The following is a 19,109-nucleotide window of genomic DNA, read 5'->3' as shown; positions in this document are numbered from 1 at the left end:
CTCACTGGAGTGGGAGAAACTTAGAATAAAGGAAGTATCAGTCTTTCCCCCCACCCCGGTTCAAAGTTCATCTGCACATGGAGGGAAAGAAGGCAAAGGCCCAGGCAGACTAGAGTAAAAAAGGAGTTTATATATTTATAAATGCCAAATAAATACCAGAAGCCACCCAATGCCCCCTCCCAGATAGGGCTGTCTCCCCCAACCCTAGGCTTCTAGGGTTTGAGACATCTTGGCCCCAAGCTACAGCCCAAGAGCAGCTGCCAGTCTGGGCTACCAGAGAACTGAGTGGGGATGATCTGTCCAGCCAAGATTCACTCCCTCTGTGTGAGGGGCCCCCATAGCCACAGGCCTGTATCCCTGTATAGGACCCTAGAGGGGCCAGACTCATGGGGAGAAGGTGGTCATCTCGAGTGAGACCCGCTGCCACAGCTCCTTGGTCTGTTTGCTGCGCTTGAGGTTCTGCAGGATGTCGTTGAACTGCATCATGCCCATGGGTGTCAGACAGAAGGCGCTGCGGGCACTGCGGATCGCATTCACAAAGTCGTCGTAGTCGGCAGGGGTCAGGTGAATCAAACGGTGGTGAATGTACTGGAAGAGGATGAGCCACTAAGCACAGAACCAGGCCCGTCCTCCCTAGCATGCGGGGTAATCGGTTCCATGCCTGCCCAGGAGGTGCTCCACCCTACTCCATACTTCCAGGGTTGTCACCTGCATGTATGCCTGCTGGCAGCGCTGCACCAGTTGGTGGAAGGCCGGGGCACGCAGGTGGTTGTGGGCATGAGCAGGGCTCAGCCGCTGCAGCGTCTCCATGACGATCTCCTGCAGCACAAACGGGCTCAGCACCCCCTTGGCTGCCCCCACACAGAACTGGTGCACGTAGTTCACTCCTGGGGGGCAGGGGGAGGGGCATGAGACGGGGGTGGCCACCTCTGCCCTAGGGACCCAACTTTTATCTCTCAGCTCTGGCCTGGCAGAGAGCCTCCCTCCACCCCAGGAGCTGAGGTAACCCCCCACCCCCCGCGCACGCACACATACCCGACCAAGGCCTCAACTCTGAGCAAGAGCTAGGAAGGAGGTCTGGGACAGGAAGGTGGGGAAAGTGGGTGGGGGCGGACAATGGTCCTGGGGAGGGGAGGTGTTACCCAGCTTTGCTGCCAGCCCCAGCAACCATTTGACATCATCAGTGTAGGGGGGGGAGCGGGAGAAGTTGTTGGGGTGATCATTGTGTGCCCGGCGACCCAGCATCTCCAGTGCCAGCATTCCTGGGAGAAAAGGGTGGGCACATAGTGAAGGTACATCCTTTTCACCCTGCACCTCAATCTGGTACATCGGACCCCACAACAAACAAAGTAAGAGCCGTGGGGAGGGAGGCATCACTAAAGAGCCTCTGGCACAACTGCAGGTGGGGGCACAAAAAAAAGACCTCTCACCAACACGGTAGGCAGCGTGCAGGTGGTGTAGGCTGTGTGGGTTGACAGGCTGACTGTGGGTCTCCTCCTCGGGTGGTGGAAACCCTCCGCTCACCAGAGGACTGGGCTGTGTAGTCAGAGCAGGCAACGAGGCACCCTGGATGGCTGGAAACGTGGATGCTGGATGGACACTGCTCACTGAGGGTGGGATGAAAGCTATATGAGGAATTCACAGCCCAAAGAGGGGTGGAGAGGGTTCCTCCCCCCATCTCTCCTGCCCAGTGTACCTCCCCTCCATTCACCTGTTCCCTGTCCCCACAACTCACAGGCCACACTGGTGGGCAGTGGGAGCCCTGGCTCTGTGTGGTAGGGATGTACTGTGATGGGTGCCATGGAAGGGACGGGGAAAGACACAGCAGTGGCAGCAAGTGAGGGGGGAGTCACTGAGTAAGGGTACTGAGCCCCCAAGAAGGCAGGATGCACACCCTAGAGACAGGGAAAAGAGTAGGAAATTATATTAAGATGTGGTTCTCCCCCTTCATCCCACAAGTGGGTATCCCTACATTTCTTATCTTGGTTGGCCTGAGTCCCCCCAGACCCCCACCACCTCACCAAGACAGTCCTATTATTCTCCCAGAGTACCCCACACTCCAACCCCACATGAACTCCTAATGTTCTCCCACGTGCCCAACCCCCCAACAAAACACTGGTCTCACCTGTGGGTATGCAGAGCTGGGCACAGGGAAGACAGCAGGCCGGGGCATATGAGGCATTGGGTGGGCAGGGTGAGCTGGGTGGGTGAGGTATTGAGGGCTGCAGGGCAGGTGGGGCTGTAGAGCAGTGTAGGGGTGCAGGCCAGGGGAATGACCATGCCCCAGTCCTGGACCTGGATATAAACTGGACCCCACTGAGATGACTGGCACCACTGTGGCTGCTGCTGTCACTGCTGCTGCTGCCACTGTAACCGGCTCAGTGCCTGGGCCCCCCCTGCCCTCAGGCAGCCCCCGCCCAGCCTCCCCAGCTGCCCTGATCCCACTGGCACTACAGCTTGTAGCCCCTTCACGGGCTGTGGATGAGCCACCTGCTGTTTGCTCATATAGCCAGAACCACTGGTGAGCAACCTCAAACAACACTTCAGGGTATACACCCCCACCCTTAGCGGCTTCTTCCACTGCCATGCAGGCCTTCTCCAACATCAGGTTATCCTGGAAGGAAGGGGCACAGAAGTTAAGGGGAGGGGCTTTACTCAAGCATGGTTGTAAATGACATTCCAACATCTCCCTCTGAGTTGGCTGGTTCCCAGGGAGGCATCAGAGGTCAGAGTCAGAGCAATGAATGCCTCACACAGACACTGAACAAACACTTGGTGACCAGTTCCAAACTACTTACAGTCCCAGTTCCAAACTAACCTAGCCACTCCCTCCCATCCAGTTCCCACTATCTCCCCAAGGCCTTCCCCAAGTATTCCAACCTGGTGACCACCTTGGTCCCTAACCTATAGATCTCCATTTTCTTATCTATAAAACAGGAATAATCCTAACCTCAGAGTCGTAAGGCAAAAGAAGTAATGGATGTGAAAGTGCATGAATATGTCAAGTGTCACCATAATAGCACAAACTAGAAAATTTGTGAACTTTAAGATTTGGAAATCGAGCTGGGCTGTTAGTTTTCCCCATGTCCCTTCCTAGATACCTGAAAGCAAGTCCCCAGATTGCCTGTAGAAATACCTGCTCCTTGCACTGCACCAGGGCCCGCTGGATCTCATTGGGGTTCAATGCATGGGCATGAGGCAGGCAGCTTAGGGCTAACTCCGCTGCTGCCCTCACCATATTGGAGTCTCGTGCCCGTGATGCCCTGTCAGCCAGGGATGCAACTTCAGGGGGCGTCAGGTGTCCATCCCAGCATTCTACCAGTATAGTCAGGGCTGCACTACCAATCTCCATTGCCTGACCTTCAAGGAAAGGAGCAAAGAAAAAAAAAGAAAGGGGGGGGGGTGGTTAGTATGGTGTCTTCTGTCAGATCAGTAACTCCACAAGGATAAGACTCTCATTTCTATCAATTAATCCCCAACCCATTCCCAAATCAAGATACTGGGTTTACCTGTAATCCAGGAAACGTGCGAAGAATAAGTACGTGAGAGCCAGTTGGGAGAAACAAAGTTGTGCAGGCCAAGGGCATAAAGCCCAATCTCGAAGGCGCAAAGGTGCAGGTTGCGGTGAGGACCCTGATGGCCCCCTGAGGAAGATGGATGTGTGAAAATGGAAGTGCTGCTGTTGCCCCCTGCCTTGATCAGCACCGTCTTCGCCAGTTCGAAGTAGAAGTGTGCAGCTGCCTCTGATGGCTGATTGGGTACATGAGGGGCATGACTCTCGGGACGGCGGCCCTTGTACCTGAGGGGGCAATGGGGTAGGGACGGGGATTGGGGTTTCTCTGAAATGGGTGTCCAGGTAGGCAGGAAAGAGCAGGATAAGTGGTGTCGCTGGGGGAACAATAGTTGGATTACACCAGGGATGTGACTCTGAGGGTGGGCCAGATGAGAGGAGTATTTCTTCCACTGACCTGCCAACTTCAACGGTCTTTGCCCGGGCCCCTCCACTGGCACTGGCCCGGCGACTTCCACTGGAGGATGAGGAGCCCAGAGAGTCCGAGGAAGAGCTGCTAATGCTGTCACTGTCCTGTCCTCGGCCCCAGGAGGTGGGGGCCCAGCCCCCTCGAAGTGGCCTCCGGCTTAAGGTGGGAGAACTATCCGATGTTGTTTCAGGGGCACTGCTGTCAATGCTGGCCATGCCTAACTCCCCAAGACAAATCAGTCTCAGAAGCTAGAAGTTACAGAATTCACACTTCAGGAAATCCCTCCCTCCATGTCATCCCACAGGCTGTCATACCTGTGTGTTTCTTCTTAGGCCGCCCTGGGGAGCCCCAACCCCGTCCATTGTAGCCTCCACGACTGCCAAGTGCCAGGCGGCTGGGAACCTTCCCTTCCGCCCTTGGGGTCAAAGCTGCCTCAGATGGGAGGCCCTCACAGGGAGAATGTGGGGAACTTTCTAGGTGGGGAAAATAGGACATTGGGATAAGCCAAGGAAAGGGGACCCCAACATGAATCCATACCATTCATCCCCCCCTGCCCAGTGCCCCCACCTCACCAGGCACATTCTTCTCTGTGAAGCCCTCAGTGGGGCCTGGCCCAGCCCCTGCCACATTCCCTGGCTGAGGAGGCCCTGCAGAGCCCGAGGTCAGGGGTTGCAGGGCCCCAGGGGCAGATGGGCCCCCATGCTTTGAAGGAGACCTCTGGCTGGCTGTGGCTGGGCGGCTGGATGAGTAGAATGAACTCAGTGTCTGGGGCTTATGCGTCTGGCTCTCTCGGTCCAAGAGTTTGTCTAAGATCTGAAGAAGAGAGAAGCAGTGACAGGATGCCCTTTATATCCTGACTTCTATTTCTATTACCTTACTTTCTCTTTGAAACAGCTTAATACTACCTCTTCGGGAAGCCTTCCCCAGTCACAACCATAGGAGAACCTCCTGGATGATAGGCACCGGCTTACATATCTTGATATCCTAACACTTAACACAGGACTGACTAAATTGGTATTCAGTAAATATTGAAATAAATGAGTAACTGCTTCTTTTCTTTCATCCCCTGCCCAAGCACTCCTACGAGCACCATTGGTCTTATTCTTTATCAAGTGTCCCCAAGATTTTCCACTTATCCCCTATGGGCAGTATAGCCCTTTCCTCATTGGACTGTAATCCTCTGAGAAAGGGTAAAATTTTGCTCTCTGCCTGTCAAAATCCTAGTACTTCAGTCCCTACCTTTTTGAGCTTGGCTTGATCATCCTTGTAAGTGATCATTAGTGCCAGTGCCAGGTCACCCTTCTCCCGACGTGTGCCTTCACACAGGAGGGGATGCTCTGCCTCGCTCACTGTTGTCTTCATACCTGTGAGAAGAAGGGTCTCATAGGGACTGAGAATGGCCATAACTCCCAAGACAGCAAAAGTGAACAGGCCAGGGCTGCCCAGCCACCAGCATATGTGAGATAAAGAGTTCTCCTGGTCCAACCCACATCCCCCGTGGAAGGTCCCAATTGCCTATTACATCCGGCCTTAGCTCTGATCTGCTTTTTAAGACCTTCATAATTGGCCCACTCTACCTTCATGGCATACCCATCACTTCAAGGAAGTTTGACTCCTTGCCCTCATTAAGACTTGCTGGTCCCTGTCTTTATTCATGGTGTTTTGTCCCCTTACCAAAAACTTAACTAATCTTTTGACCTACATTCCGTATTCTATACCTTTCCTGAATCCTTTTCTTACATTTTGTGTGCCATAGCACACCTTTTGTCCCTAAATTCTTAACTGTACTACCTGGTTCAAACATGTCACATTCTGGCTGTCCCACTACCATACCACCCCTTCAAACAGGGACCATGTCTCATGCCCTTCAAGGCCTGGGCCAACTAGCTCACAGAAGTGCTCAAGATACTCCAGACTCACCTAAGGCAGCAACTGCTGCTTCAAATCCCAGCTCCTCATCCCCAGGCATCTCGTTGTTCCAGTTACGACTTGGTGGCCGGGAACCCGTAGGAGAAACCACTGGATGAAAGGTGGAATAAGTCAGGCAGAAAGAAGTGTCACTGGAAAGAATGAAATGTAGGCAACCCAAGACCCTCATCATTCCAGACCACTCATGAAGTTGCCTGATGGGTCCTAAGGATAATTCAGAGCCTTGGGCCTCTTGGTTTCTCCTTAGAGAAAACTACTCCTACCCAGGATCCCCACTCGAGTAGAGTCATGCACCATACCTGGAGCACAGAGAACGTCAAAGATGAAACTGGCCAGCATGAGAGGCAAAACGGGCCGATAGTCACAGAGCGTCCCCTCCCGAAGCTCCTCTGCCCGGCACCGCATGGTACTCATCTCACTTGGACCCAGAGGAATCTTCTTGAGCAGGGCAGCCACCTCAGACTCCTGGTATGCCAGCTTCACCTAAGAATACAGGAAGAAGCTCAGACCCCTAACAATTCAGTAGAGATCAAGCTGTAAGTCTCTGAGGAGACTGCAGTACAAGGCTGATGGAACCTCCAACCTCCAAGGCCTTGGTAGAAGCTGGGGGCCGCTGTAGCTCCAAGGCAAACATGCCAACTCGGAAGGCCAGGTTGTGGTGCTCTGGGCGTTCACTTAGCACTGTCAACAGGAAGGCTGCCTTCGTCAGGGTGTTGGTAGCCACCCAGGTCTGACGGCTCGTAGATACCTTGTTCTTCTTGCCCTAAAGAGGGGAAGTACAAGGAAGCAGACATATGAGTCTGACTCATCTTGGTGGAGTGAGGAGGCTCTCACTTGGGGTGGGGCATAGAAGAGGGTTAGCAATAAATGGGGGGAGAGGGGAATGGGGAGTCTCTCACCTTGGCAGGGGGCGGCTCTACCTTGAGGTCAGGTGGGTTGGCTAGCAGGTCCTGGGCAAGCTCCACAGTGAGGCGGGAGGCCTCACTGCTGTAGCCGTGCGCATGCAGGGCCTCAGCACAGGCAAACAATATCTGGAGAGGACGGGCACCACACAGGTTGAAGCCCCAACTTCCAGGGGCAGGACACCATATTCATACTCAAGCAGCAAACATCCCATGAGTACCTGCTATATGCTAGGCCCTATGCTGGTCCTGGGTATACCACAGGAACTCATTGTCTGATTAGAGAAACAGACACACAAACACACAAACCAGCGTGAAGCCAGCTACCACTGGGAAAGACCAAGAGGGGCATAAGTGAGTAAGATACTTCACTGGGACCTGGGGCAAAGGGGCAAGCTCAGGGAAGACTTCCTAGAGGAAGTGATCTCTAAGATACCTGAGACCTGCAGAAAGAACAGAAGCTAGCCAGGAAAGGTGAGGGAAGAAGATTCTAGGCAGACAGGCCAATCTGTGCAAATGTAAGGATGCGAGAGAGAGAGCATGGCAAGCTAGAGGAATGGTTCGACTGACTGTAGTAGAAAGGGCAGAATGCCTAGATGAGGCTGAAAAAGCATACAAAGATCAGACCAAGTAAGGCCTCACAGGTCATGCCAAGGGCAGTGGGAAACCACTGAAGACTTTTAAGCAGCAGAGGGACACAATCAGACATTTCAGGAATATCAATATGGAAGCAGTGAAAAGAATGGACTGTAGGCAGGGAGGCCAGACAGGAGCCGCTAAAGGCTTCCAACAGCCTCACTACAGTCCTGACATTCCCAATTAGAGCTAGATGGCCCCTCTCCCAGCTGTAGCGAAAGAGCACCCTCAGTGTCCCCTCAGAGTCCCCTCACCTCCATGCGGCTCTCCTGTTCCAGTGGCTTCAGCCCAGCAAACAGGTCGTGCTCCTCCCCAGCCCCGCCCTCAGCCTTCTCTTCCTCGCCTCCAGCCCCATCCTGGGCATTCAGATAATATGCCTGGTAGTCATCATCCTCCTCTCCAACTGCAGTGGCTGCCTCTTTGGTTTTGGGGAGCCCATTGCCACTCTCATCTGTGGAAGGGAGGTCATCCCGGGTACAGACCTCCCCAGGCAGTAGGCCATGGGGGCCAGCAGAGGCTGTGGGAGGCTCAGGCCCTTCTGAGAAGTACACACCACCATCTTCTTCATAAGTATCTGGGGGTTCAGGAAGGAAGGTGGAAGGACCACGGGAGCTACCAGGAGGAGGGCAGGGTGGCGGGCTCTCAGGGAATCCACCAAAGGTGCTGGCCTCTGCACCGAGGGCCAGGCTGCTGTCATCCAGGCTCATCTCAGCCAGATCTGGCTCCAGGGAGCTGTCTTCGCTGCTCAGCCGTCGCTTGCTCCCACCGCCTGCTGATCCCTTGCCCCCACTGCCAGCCCCACCCAGTGCCTTGGCTTTGCCCCCACCTGGACCCATCTTATGCAGAGACTTATCTCCCCCCTCAGCAGAGAGGCGGCGGGGACCCCGCTGCGATGAGGGGACCCCCTCACCCAATCCCTTGCGCTTGGCCCCAGGCTCCTTGGGCCGCACAGCTGGCTCAGAAGGAAGAGATCGGGGCCGCTCCCGGGATTCCTCCAGGCCCCCAGATCGGGAGGCACCTGGCCGAGGGGGCAGGGCTCGGGCCCAGCACAGTGCCAACTTCCGGTCGGTGCCACTGTAGGTAACACCAGGGAGTGGATAGGCCTCTTCCCAGTTGAAGTAGCAGGCCTCCACCGCTGGCCGGAAGCCAGGGAAGAGCCGCTCCAGGGTCTTTTTGTGCTGTCCCCGCTTCACATTCTCAATCACCTTCAGTTGCCACTGGCGTAGCTGGGCACACAATTCCCGGCGGCTGTGGGAACAAAGTTGGGGAGGTTGCTGGGGGGCTACATTCTGCTCTGAGAAGGGATGGAAGGAGATAGAGCAGGCATAACCCCCAGAAGGAGGGTACAGGAAGGGACCCAGGGAAGAACTTCTTGAGCCAGCTCATACACATCACTCCAATACTCAGGTATTTGGGAAAGTGGGAGCTATTTAAGGGAGGAAAGGAAGAGAGCTTCTCAGAAAAAGGACGCCTAAATCACTGGTAACCTTAACGCTCAGTACCTCCCATTTCCCTAGGACTAGAAGAATAGTACGTTTCTATGTGCACATGATATGAGGCCTTGGACTGTCCTGGGCTGGCCCAATATCCGTGCTGTGATGAGCCTAGGGGGAGACTCACCGCTGGGGGCTGAGTGCAGGGTCCAAAACAGCTAGCCTCCACAGTGTGACCATCTCATCACACATGCTGGCACATGCATGGGCCGCTACCTCTGACTGCCCATTGCTACGGCCCGTGTGTCCGCTGGCGCTGCTGTGTGAGGCTGAGGTGCGCACGCTGTACCACCAACCTGTTATCTGGAAACAGAGAGCTCTGAGATGCACCTAATAGTTTGGAGAAAGGAAGAGCAGCCCTCCCCAGTGTCCCTGTCAGCAAGAGGTAAATGAAGTTAAGGGAAGGAGAAAATGAACCACAGTGGGGCTACCCAACTCTGGAGGGTTACCTGTTCATAGGTGAGGCACTGGTCAGTGAGGATTTCCAACAAAGGGGCAGCATTGCTGTCTCTCCGTTTGAACATCTCCCGCACAATGCTAAGTAGGTTCCAGACACCCTCTGGCTCGCGGCCCCTCAGAGGGCGCAGCAGACATGCCCATTCAGCAGCAGCTGGAGGCTCCGTGGAAGACAGATACATGGAATTCACATCACTGTGAAGGTAATGGAGTGGAAAATGATTACTCTGAGATGGGGCTGCATACGACAGGTGAAAGTGCACCAGGGCTTTGACACAAAAGAGGCCCTGACCCAAAATACAGAGTGTAGGAGACAAAAGATGTCTGAGACAAAAATTTTTGAGGCACAGGTATTAACAGAGCAAAGGATCGATTAACAGCCTGAGGGTTGTTCCCTTCCACCACAGACACAGACATAGAGAGATCCAATTTACCTGAAGACCACAGGCGAAGGTCCACAGAACTTGTGTAGTGTCTTCTTGATGTTATCAGTGAGTGTTGACTCATCCAAATACCATGTACTCTGGTCAGAGGCAGAGGGCCCTGCTGTGGGGTCTGGGGATGATAGGTAGTCAGTTACATAGAGATAGGGGCCTGGATTCACCTGACAACAGCAAGCTTTTTTAGTAAGTGGTGCTCTGCACCACCAGCTTTCTTCCTTCCGACTGCCCTTCCTTCTCTCCACACTCACCCGGGGCTCCACACACTGTATTGATGGCTGTTGACTGGGAAGAGAGGAGTTCATCCAGAAGACGCTGGGCCGTGGGGAGGATCTGAGGGGGAAAGGGACAAAGGCATAAGTGACCCAAGTTGGCCTTGGACTAACATGAAGACTAATATGCAGTCCTGGAGCTTAGAGTTGGAGAAGGGTGTCCCAACCTCACTCACCTGCTGAGGGAGCTCACTGATGAGGTACTGAGCAAACTTCTGCAGCTGGTCCCTCTGCAGCCGAGACAGGGACTCTGAGACTGGGGCACGCAAGCAGACTGCAGAAGCCTGAAGGAGAAACAGAGAGAAACAGAACAAGCTGGAAAAGGTTTGCTGACACTGGAGCAAGGGAAAGACAGGAAGATTAAGGGAGGCGAGGAGGCTCACATTGTGGCCAGGCATGCAGCAGAGAAGGGGGGGATGGAGCGTAGGATAGGGCCAGGATAAATTGGGAGGGCCTCACGTTGTGGATGCGGAAGAGACAGAGTGCCACGACGTGAGTGCACCATTTGGCCCCAGCCCCACAGGTGCAGCTGCAGGAAGTGACCCGGCAGCGGTCAAACATCACAGCCACGTTGTAGGCCCCTTTGGGGGGGACCATCTGAGGTGGCACCACTGTAGCACTCAGGTGGAACCCTGGGGAGAAACATGGGTATGGTCAGGGAGAGCCATCGAGACATAATTCTCTGCCCTCAACCCTGGCCCTGCAGTTATTCCGACAACCTGCTCCAGCTTCTTGCAGTAGGTCCTTAATTCATAACACAGGGGATGGGCAGAGCAGGGGGTGCCACAGGGCATGATGGGACCCTTACCTATCTGCAGTGGGTCTTTCACAGCCCTCATGCGGAACAGCTGGTCCCCTCTCTGGAACTCATCAGCACTGCCATTGGCCAGGCACGAATACAGCCTGGGAGTGAAGAAGAGGACACAGCCACAACTCAGCAAATAACCTGTCAGAGACCATAATGCCCTGGACACACTCTCCCCAGTGTCACTCCCTCTTGGGGAAAATCCCAGGCACTCCTCCCCTTGTCTTCTTCTTACCACAACCCCAAACACAGTATCTCCTTTGTTCTGGAGGAAACCCAGCACACAGTGTGGAATATCAGGACCCACTCCCCACCATCAGTCCTTTAGCCTCACCGGATATCCTCTTCATTCTCAGGGAAGCTCCAAAAAGCAATTCGGAGCTGTAGCTGCTCAGGCACTGGGGGATAAACTTTCTCCACCACTTCAAATGGGATATGAAATGCCACCTGCTTTGCTGAGAGCTCCACCAATGGGATCACAAGTCCATCTTTGGAAACAAAGGTTTAGGTGAGGGTAAAGAGAAGGGGAAATGAAAAGGGTCATGATTACCTGGCACCAATGCCAGCGCCTAACATCTTGGGCCCCACCTTCACTATGAAAGAAAAGGGAGATCTGGATGAAAAACCAAGGGATCCTCCTGTTAGGATACATTAACTCTTAAGATTTCATCTGGGGGAGGGGAGCTAACCAACTGCAGCCCATAACTTGCTACCTAAGGTCTAGAACAGAAGATACCACAGATATCCCAGAAACTCCTGGCCAAACAGGTGTGTTCCAGGATCCTAGCAAGCAACCCTCTCACATGGCTTGGCATCTAATTTCCCTTACACCTAGCACTTTAGATTTATATTACATTGTTAATGTCTCTCCCCTGACATTCTCTTCTCCAACTGCTTTTTACTATCCCTTTTTCTCTAGATTATTCTAGGCCTCTAACTAAGGAGAGGAGACAGGCCAGAGCCCAAAGGAGTTAAGAGAGGGACCTCCAGTAGCAAGAGAGGCTGCATGTCCCTTGGCACACCTGATCCTTGGCTTCCTACAATTGGAAGCCTGGGAAGGGGGATGGGGAGGAAGATGGGTTATCCCAAGGGAACCTAGCTGCTGCTCCTGAAAACACCTGGAGTAGGATGGAGTTACCACTCAAGGTTTCCCACACTGTTTTAATCAATAAATGGTGAGGGGCGCCCAGGTGGCTTAGTCGGTTACACGTCTAACTCTTAGTTTCAGCTCAGGTCAAGATTTTCGTGGTTCGTGAGTTCGAGCCCCACATAGGCTCTGCACTGACAGCATGATGCCTGCTTGGGATTCTCTCTCTCCTCTCTCCACCCCTTCCCTGCTTGCTCTCTCTCTCTCTCTCAAAAATAAATAAATTTTTTAAAAGGTGAAACGCGACAGACTGCATACATATCTCACCAAATTGCTAGTCAAATTAGAAGACAGATCAGAAAATCATGGAGCTGAAAGAAACCTCTTTTTTTAAAAAAAAAGTTAATCTCCTTATTTTACAAGTGAGAGACTGAGAGTACCCCGGGATGGCAGCGGGTTTGGGGAATGACATGCTTTTCTAGATTTTAACCTATTCAGGAAGATACGAGTATGTTGAAAATTTTCACCGACATTACTTCAGTTACTTCCCTCAAAGTGAAGGAGCTCTAAGCCCCAAGGCTACCCACACATGCAAATGTGAAAAAGCAAAGAGACCACAGAAGACCCACAGTGAAACTGCCTATGATCTTTGTGCATGTGTGGGTGTATGTGCACAGAACATATGCTACCTCTCCAACTGAAGTTGAACAGTACCACTCCTAACAAGTGACATATGTACACTTTTCTTTGTCCCAAAAGGGTGCTAGAAATCTCTGCAGGGAAGTTTGGAAAACGGGAGTTTGGAATGGCCGGAGTACAATCACAATCCCAACTGTTGAAAAAAGTCAGCTTGCATTGAGGCCCAGAACAAAAACTGTGCCATGAGGAAGGCAGTGAAAGGATGTGGTAAGTCTTGAGCCTGTGGAGCTTCACTTATCATCACTCTTCCCTCAATCCCCTTTAATAAAAGCAAAATTATTCACAGCACTAATCAGTTAATTCACTGAAAGACCCCAGGATGAAAGAAACTCACAGCACAAAGCAGGAAGAGCATTTCATAAGGAGACTCTAGAGACAGTTTCCTACACTCTTCCCCAGGCCCCAGATGATAGAAATCTAAGGCTCTAATCCAGTGGTCCCAGCTTCTGACAGCTGTTCAATATGGACAAGAAACAAGCCTCTGATTTGAACCTATGTGACTATGGAATCTCCGGTTCACCTCCACTTTCCTATGAGTGGAATCCCTTCTTGGTGTAGCCAGAATCAGAGATCATCATTACCCCTAACAAGAAGCTCCCAATACACTTTGCAATGGGGGTGACACGCCTCAAGTGGTCCCTTCTTCACAATCCACTCCCTACCCTCCTTCTCTTCTATTTTCTGGCTTGCCGCGGGCTTAACTAGGTAAGTATTCCCAAGTCAGAGGAGTTTTTTCTTCTATTCCATTACTAAGGCAAATGAACCACAAAAAAAAATCTACTTTCTGTCGCTAATCGTATCCAACCCAGAATTTCCCAGCCATCACTCCAACACACACACACACACACACACACACACACACACACACACACACACGCTGATGTGGAGAAGCCAACCCCAGGAAGACTGGAAAAGCGAGTCCAGAAGTCCGTTCCAAGCTGCTCGGGACAGCTCGCGGTCCGGGACAGCTCCCGAGCGGGGACAGCTCCCCAGCAAGGCCTGAGCAGAGCCAGCCCGTTCCCTTCCCCCCAGCTCACCCTTACCTCGCATTCTGGTACCGCCACTGCCACCTCCGCCACCGCCGCCAGTGGGGGAATTGGGCCCCGCTGACTGTTTGCGCCATCCCCGCCAGTTCTGGCAGAGACTCTCGGCCTCGGAGATGAAGGAACAGAGCGAATCCTCCTCAAAGCGGTCCGAATCTTCGAATGAAAAGCGCTCTCCGTCCTCCCACTCCGCGAACATCAGCTCCATGGGGCCTGCACCCCCCGGGGCCGGGTCCCCCCCCGCGGATCCGGGGCCTGGGCCGCCGGCCGGGGACTGAGGGGAGGCCCGGGGCCTGAGGGGCGAGCCGGGGCTGGGGGTGGCCGGGGCGCTCAGGGCGGCCGTGCCGGACGAGGATCTCAAGCCTGGAAGGGATATGGGACCGGGCCTCGCCCAACTGCGAGGTGCGAACGGGGATCGTGGCCAGTATCCGAGACTCTGGGCCCGGACGAAGCGCTCGGCAGCCGGGGCCTCTCCGCGGCTGCGGCACCGCCTCCCCCATCAGCTGATCTGAACTTCCGGCCGCGCCGGCCACCACCACTTCCGCCTCACGCGCTTGGGAACCAGACCCGGTACCGGCAGATGTAGAGGACCCGTTTGTTTAATTGCTACATTTCCTGCCTCTTTTTTCTCGAAGCCACCCTCAGATACTGTAAGAGGGAACTGACTACCAGCGATACATGAAATGACTACAAATCCCAGCAATAACTCGGCGTCCATAATGTCCCCAAGGAATAAACAGCCGCCATGAATGCCGGGAATCGTAGGCTGTCAAGCGGTACACAGGACAACTGGGTGGAGTCATTGTCTCAACTCCGGATAGGCCCTGGGGCCACATCACCTTCTGGGAGTTGTAGTCCAGAAGCCTGCATTCCATTTGATTTTTTCTAAGATCTGATCAGGAAAGCACCCTGAAAAGAATGCATTTGATTTCGGGAAATGGTTGTACTGTTTTGTCAGTGGGTCCTTTGAATCCAGGAGTTCTTAGCCTTTTTTTGTGGTACGGACACCTTGGCAGCCTGGTGAAGTCCCTGGACCTCCTTCTCAGATTGTTTATAAATGCACAAAATATATAACTTACAAAGGAAATGAATTATATTGAAATACGATTATCAAAATATTAACAAATTTGTAACGTAGTAATACTGCTTTATTTACACATTAAGTAAAGTCCAGCAGCAAGGGTAACTACCATAATTTTGAAGCTAGTGATGGGTATAAAGGATATTGAGGTACCTGCAACCTACTATATGAAAATATTATAATCTCATATAGGTATTGCTAATTGATACTGTGGTTTGTTTTCCATGGTCCTAACTGAAATGCTAAATTTCAGTTGTGGTTAAAGATAAAAAATTTTTCCCATCCACGTCCACAGACCTCCTACTGAGAATCTATTGACCCTAGGTTAAGAACTCCTAAGTCCAGTCCAAAGTGCCTAGGTATTGAGCTTCTTCCTGTAACTAACAGCCTCAGCTTTCAGAACAAGGCAACTGCCCAGTGCTCTACCCATGAGGTCTGAGGACTATTGGAAGAAGTAGCTGTGTGGGTCAGGGAGGCAAGACCACTTCTTTATCTTAATAATTATCCCACTGGAGCCTTAGAAACCCCACTGATCTTTGTCTATCTAATGCTGCAAGGTATATAGAAAAGGTTAAGTGAATTAAACCTGGAAGGGCAGAGTATATATAAAATGCCATACAACTGTTTCTAATATCAAAGGGTCACAAAAGTTAATGCCTTCAGCAACTAGGTGGATAACTTAATGAGAGAAGTGAACAGGTGATACACAAAGAAGATAACTGCCAAATAAGTTTCAGTTTCACCATGTGGAAGAGGCCAATGGCCAGGTCCCTAGAGAATGGAGACAAAAAATAATCAGCTCTACTTGGTTATTGCCATGCAGGGATAAGAAACTGGTGTTTACAGATCCTTTTATTTTTTTAATTGAAAGCTAAAAAGTGGATTTTTTTAAATGACATTTTTCATATTTTTGAAGGTGATCATTTAATTTAAAAACGAATTTCCAATTGTGTTGGCTAAATAAAATACATCTGCAGTTCATCAGTTTGTGAACTTCTGATTATTCTGTGAGCATTTTGCAGGGACTATTTTGCACAAAATGGGTAGTCACTAAATACAGATGATACCGAAAAACTCTGCATATAGGCAGACTTGAACATCCTTATTGCATCCAAAGGCAAGGGCACTAAATGGTGTAAGGACTTCAAAGGCAGAACAAGATGAAAGTTTTTATCCTGCTCCTCAGGCAAATCAAGAAGCAAAGAACTTCCAGAATCTAGGGAAGGATACAGAGTTCAAGTATGGAGGGAGAACCTAATCTACAACAAAGGCCAATTTATCTTCAGAGGATTTTATTTCAAAATAAAGCATAACTTCCACCATGACAATGATTCCAAAGGATGAAAAAGTGTCTTGCCTCCTTTCACCCTGCAAATAGTGCATGGCAGTGCAAACGTTTCCAAAACACCTACACATAGTTCTCAGTAGCTAACAGTCCAGTCATAGAAAATGCTTCTTCATTTTCAACTGACATGAGATTTGTTAGGAAACCTCTGTAACAATTTATTCAGTTTCTTGGGGGATAAACCCCCAGATTCTCCCAACGTGTCATGGATTGATCTCATCTTTCGCGCTGCCTGAAAAGACAGAACAAAAACAAAAATGACAGCTCTTAAGTTTGTCCTGACCTAGGCCAACAGTTCTCACAATACCACAAAGCACACTAATACATTAACCAGCCTGAAAATAGCTGTGTCATCTTCCCAGTCCCCTTTCAACAAAGGGACTTGATATCTACAGATGACTGTATGACCTGAAGCTACCATGCCAGCTAGCAATTAATTCTAGGTTAAAATCCAAACAACCTGCCTTTCACTATCTATCTTTAGTTCTATTTCAGACAATAATACCTATTTGAGCAGCACGTTAAATTTTACCAAGTGATTTTTTCCCATGTAATTTCCCTTTATGTAATACAAAATTCTGTAAGGTATTAATATTAACCTTATTTTACAACTGGTATAGCTAAAGCCTAGAGCAGTGAAACAAATCGCTCAAGATCACAATGCCTTCAAAACCATAGCCTTTTCCACTTGGGCGTTAGTGAAATCGCTCCCACAACTTTCCTTGCCTTGTATAATTGCTTGTATCCCCCCACCCCCATTCTCTCCCAAGATGACACCCTAAGAGCCTTCTGTCACCTCGGCCCTCGAAGCACAATCGAAGAATTCCTTGATCTCTTTTCTGCACGCTTCGTCGCGGAATTCATTCTGCTTCCAACATGCCATCATCACCGACATTTCTGTGATACAAGTCGCCTCTGGAGGAGCAGAACGGGAAGACCCTCAGTCACCCTTACCTTATCTTGTAGCCCTCCCACCCAGCCGCCCCGTTCATCCCTCGGACTTCTGCTCTGGGAGCCTCCTTGGCTCCAGCTGCTCACCGCCTCTCTCCCGGCGTCGTTCTCCGACACGATTAGCTAGGATGAGCGGCTTGTTGGGCTTCAGTATAGGTTTCCGTGGGTTTCCCAGCCGCGCTAGCCGACCCCGCAGGCTGGGCGTCGCCATTACGCACCGAGCTCCCGGCAGGCTCTGCGTCACCGTGCGTGACCCTGCGTGACCCCTAAGAGCTCGACGAGGCTTGGCGCGCAGCCTGCCGAAAGCTCGGCTGCCTGCGTGCTTGCTTTTCTTCGCCTCGTAACCCGGCTGCTGGGTTCGGGCACCGGTCGTTCAAGACCTGTGTGCAGGTTGGGAGGAGAGTCTGGGGCTCGTGTGCTGACCTAGGCCGCTCCGGGCCCTGAAGTCTGAGGGCGGTCTTAGGCCGGAAACATCCAAGAAAGGGCCCGATAAATGTACACTCATTTATCGTGGTAGCTGGCCGAACTCGAGGGTGATTGACAAAAGCAAGGTTAGAGGATGGGACCGAATCAAAATATGAGACCTTAAGATGTTAGGCTGGGACAGACTATTATTATGTTTTTAATAAGTCTTCAAGAACTGTTGGATTTTACTACCTTTAAAACCACCCCGAAGCCATAAAGAAAAATTATGCTCATATAAACAGTAGCGACCACTTATATATCGTTTCTTCTTTGTAATGATGTCACTGGGTAGGGTGAAGTTTAAGCGCTTTGGCGTTCATTGTCTAATTTAAGACTCTTTCCAATCCTGTGAAGATACTTGGTGGTATCATTCCTATTATTAGACTTGGCTCTTCAGTTGTGATGCCTAGGTTCATCAGACTTGGCTCTAAGTGACTTTTAGGTGTTTACAAAAGGCACTTTAGGGGCACCTGGGTGGCCCAGTTGGTTAACCCTCTGACTTCATGATCTCAGGTCATGATCTCATGGCTGGTGGGTTCCAGCCCCGTATTGGGCTGGAGCCTGCTTCAAATTCTGTCTCCCTCTCTCAAAAATAAATGAAACATTCAAAAAGAAACAACTCAGTTCAAAGATGTGCCAAGGATTCTCAAGGCATTTATAACAACTTCAAGAAATGTTTCTGGTAACGGAAGCATAACTTGAGCAAGCTTTTAGTTCATAAGATGACTACTTTGGAGGAGCAATATGTATTTGGTTGTGTAAAATTTAGTGTGCTAAAATCATTTATCACAGACGTTTAATCTTCCCATTGATCTCTGCATGACTGGTTCTTCTTCTGTTCTCAGTTCCTGTCAGAGAGGCCTTCCCTGACTTCCCATATCTCTCCATTATCAAGCTGTTTTATTTTCCTCATAGCACATATCACAGTCTGAATTAACTTGTTCATTTAATGTGTGTTTATGGCCTCACTTACCACCGACACCCATTTAAAATGTAAGTGCCATGAGAGACAGGACCTTGTCTTACTGAATTCCTAGTACCTAGAATAGTGATAATAAATACTTGTTAAGTGAACAAGTGTTTCACATATTTTTCCAAGTCTCCAAGTGTATCATATATTTCTCAGCCCAGAAATATAATCAAGCAGCAGACACTGTTTAAAAAGAAGCCATTTATTATACAAAATGAAACCTGAGATTATAGGATATTGCAACACATGGAGTAATAAAGGCATCAGCCCCATGCTCCACCCCCAGTCCAATAAAACAGATTCCTAATCAAGCACTTCTACCACCAATAACCCCAAGCCTGCTGCTGTTGACAGAGCAAACTGAGCCCCAAACCAGAGAAAATTCACATTGTTTGCTTTCTCTTCATATTGGTTCTGCTTGCTCTTGTGGAAATGTAGCACCTGGCTTATCTTGCTCTTTTACGAATACTTTTATGGTAATAGGATTAAAGGAGAACGTCTAAAAAGCCCTGTCCACAAAGCAGGCCTGAGTCTCCAGCCACAACCATTCACAAA

The 19,109-nt window shown here is 50.9% G+C and overlaps 2 protein-coding genes across 6 annotated transcripts; both read right to left on the bottom strand.

The window, feature by feature from the left end:
- Positions 1-110: 110 nt before the first annotated feature.
- ZSWIM8 (zinc finger SWIM-type containing 8) lies at positions 111-13,966 on the bottom strand. Of its 5 annotated transcripts, none has more exons than XM_058698354.1 (26): positions 13,743-13,966; positions 11,248-11,401; positions 10,917-11,011; positions 10,568-10,740; positions 10,285-10,392; positions 10,088-10,169; positions 9,831-9,951; positions 9,390-9,591; positions 9,068-9,243; positions 7,702-8,695; positions 6,809-6,940; positions 6,493-6,672; positions 6,209-6,392; positions 5,901-5,999; positions 5,220-5,344; positions 4,553-4,793; positions 4,295-4,453; positions 3,969-4,197; positions 3,510-3,799; positions 3,137-3,360; positions 2,126-2,614; positions 1,712-1,895; positions 1,431-1,607; positions 1,143-1,262; positions 709-819; positions 111-588 (listed from the first exon to the last, which is right to left on the bottom strand). In XM_058698354.1, the coding sequence occupies exons 1-26, from the start codon at positions 13,948-13,950 to the stop codon at positions 128-130; spliced, it is 5,718 nt and encodes a 1,905-aa protein (XP_058554337.1). In that variant the 5' UTR covers positions 13,951-13,966; the 3' UTR covers positions 111-127. The 5 variants fall into 5 exon arrangements, with proteins under 5 accessions (XP_058554337.1, XP_058554338.1, XP_058554341.1 ...); XM_058698355.1 differs by having other exon boundaries at positions 1,736-1,895; XM_058698356.1 differs by having other exon boundaries at positions 384-588; positions 709-887.
- Positions 13,967-16,098: 2,132 nt separating this feature from the next.
- CHCHD1 (coiled-coil-helix-coiled-coil-helix domain containing 1) lies at positions 16,099-17,371 on the bottom strand. Its single transcript, XM_058698397.1, has 3 exons — positions 17,207-17,371; positions 16,965-17,083; positions 16,099-16,400 (listed from the first exon to the last, which is right to left on the bottom strand). Exons 1-3 carry the CDS (start codon positions 17,328-17,330, stop codon positions 16,287-16,289), a joined length of 357 nt encoding a protein of 118 aa, XP_058554380.1. The 5' UTR covers positions 17,331-17,371; the 3' UTR covers positions 16,099-16,286.
- Positions 17,372-19,109: the final 1,738 nt, after the last annotated feature.

The sequence above is a fragment of the Neofelis nebulosa genome, chromosome 13 (genome assembly GCF_028018385.1).
Source record: "Neofelis nebulosa isolate mNeoNeb1 chromosome 13, mNeoNeb1.pri, whole genome shotgun sequence".
Taxonomy (NCBI): domain Eukaryota; kingdom Metazoa; phylum Chordata; class Mammalia; order Carnivora; family Felidae; genus Neofelis; species Neofelis nebulosa.
This window is presented reverse-complemented; position numbering and strand designations above follow the sequence as displayed.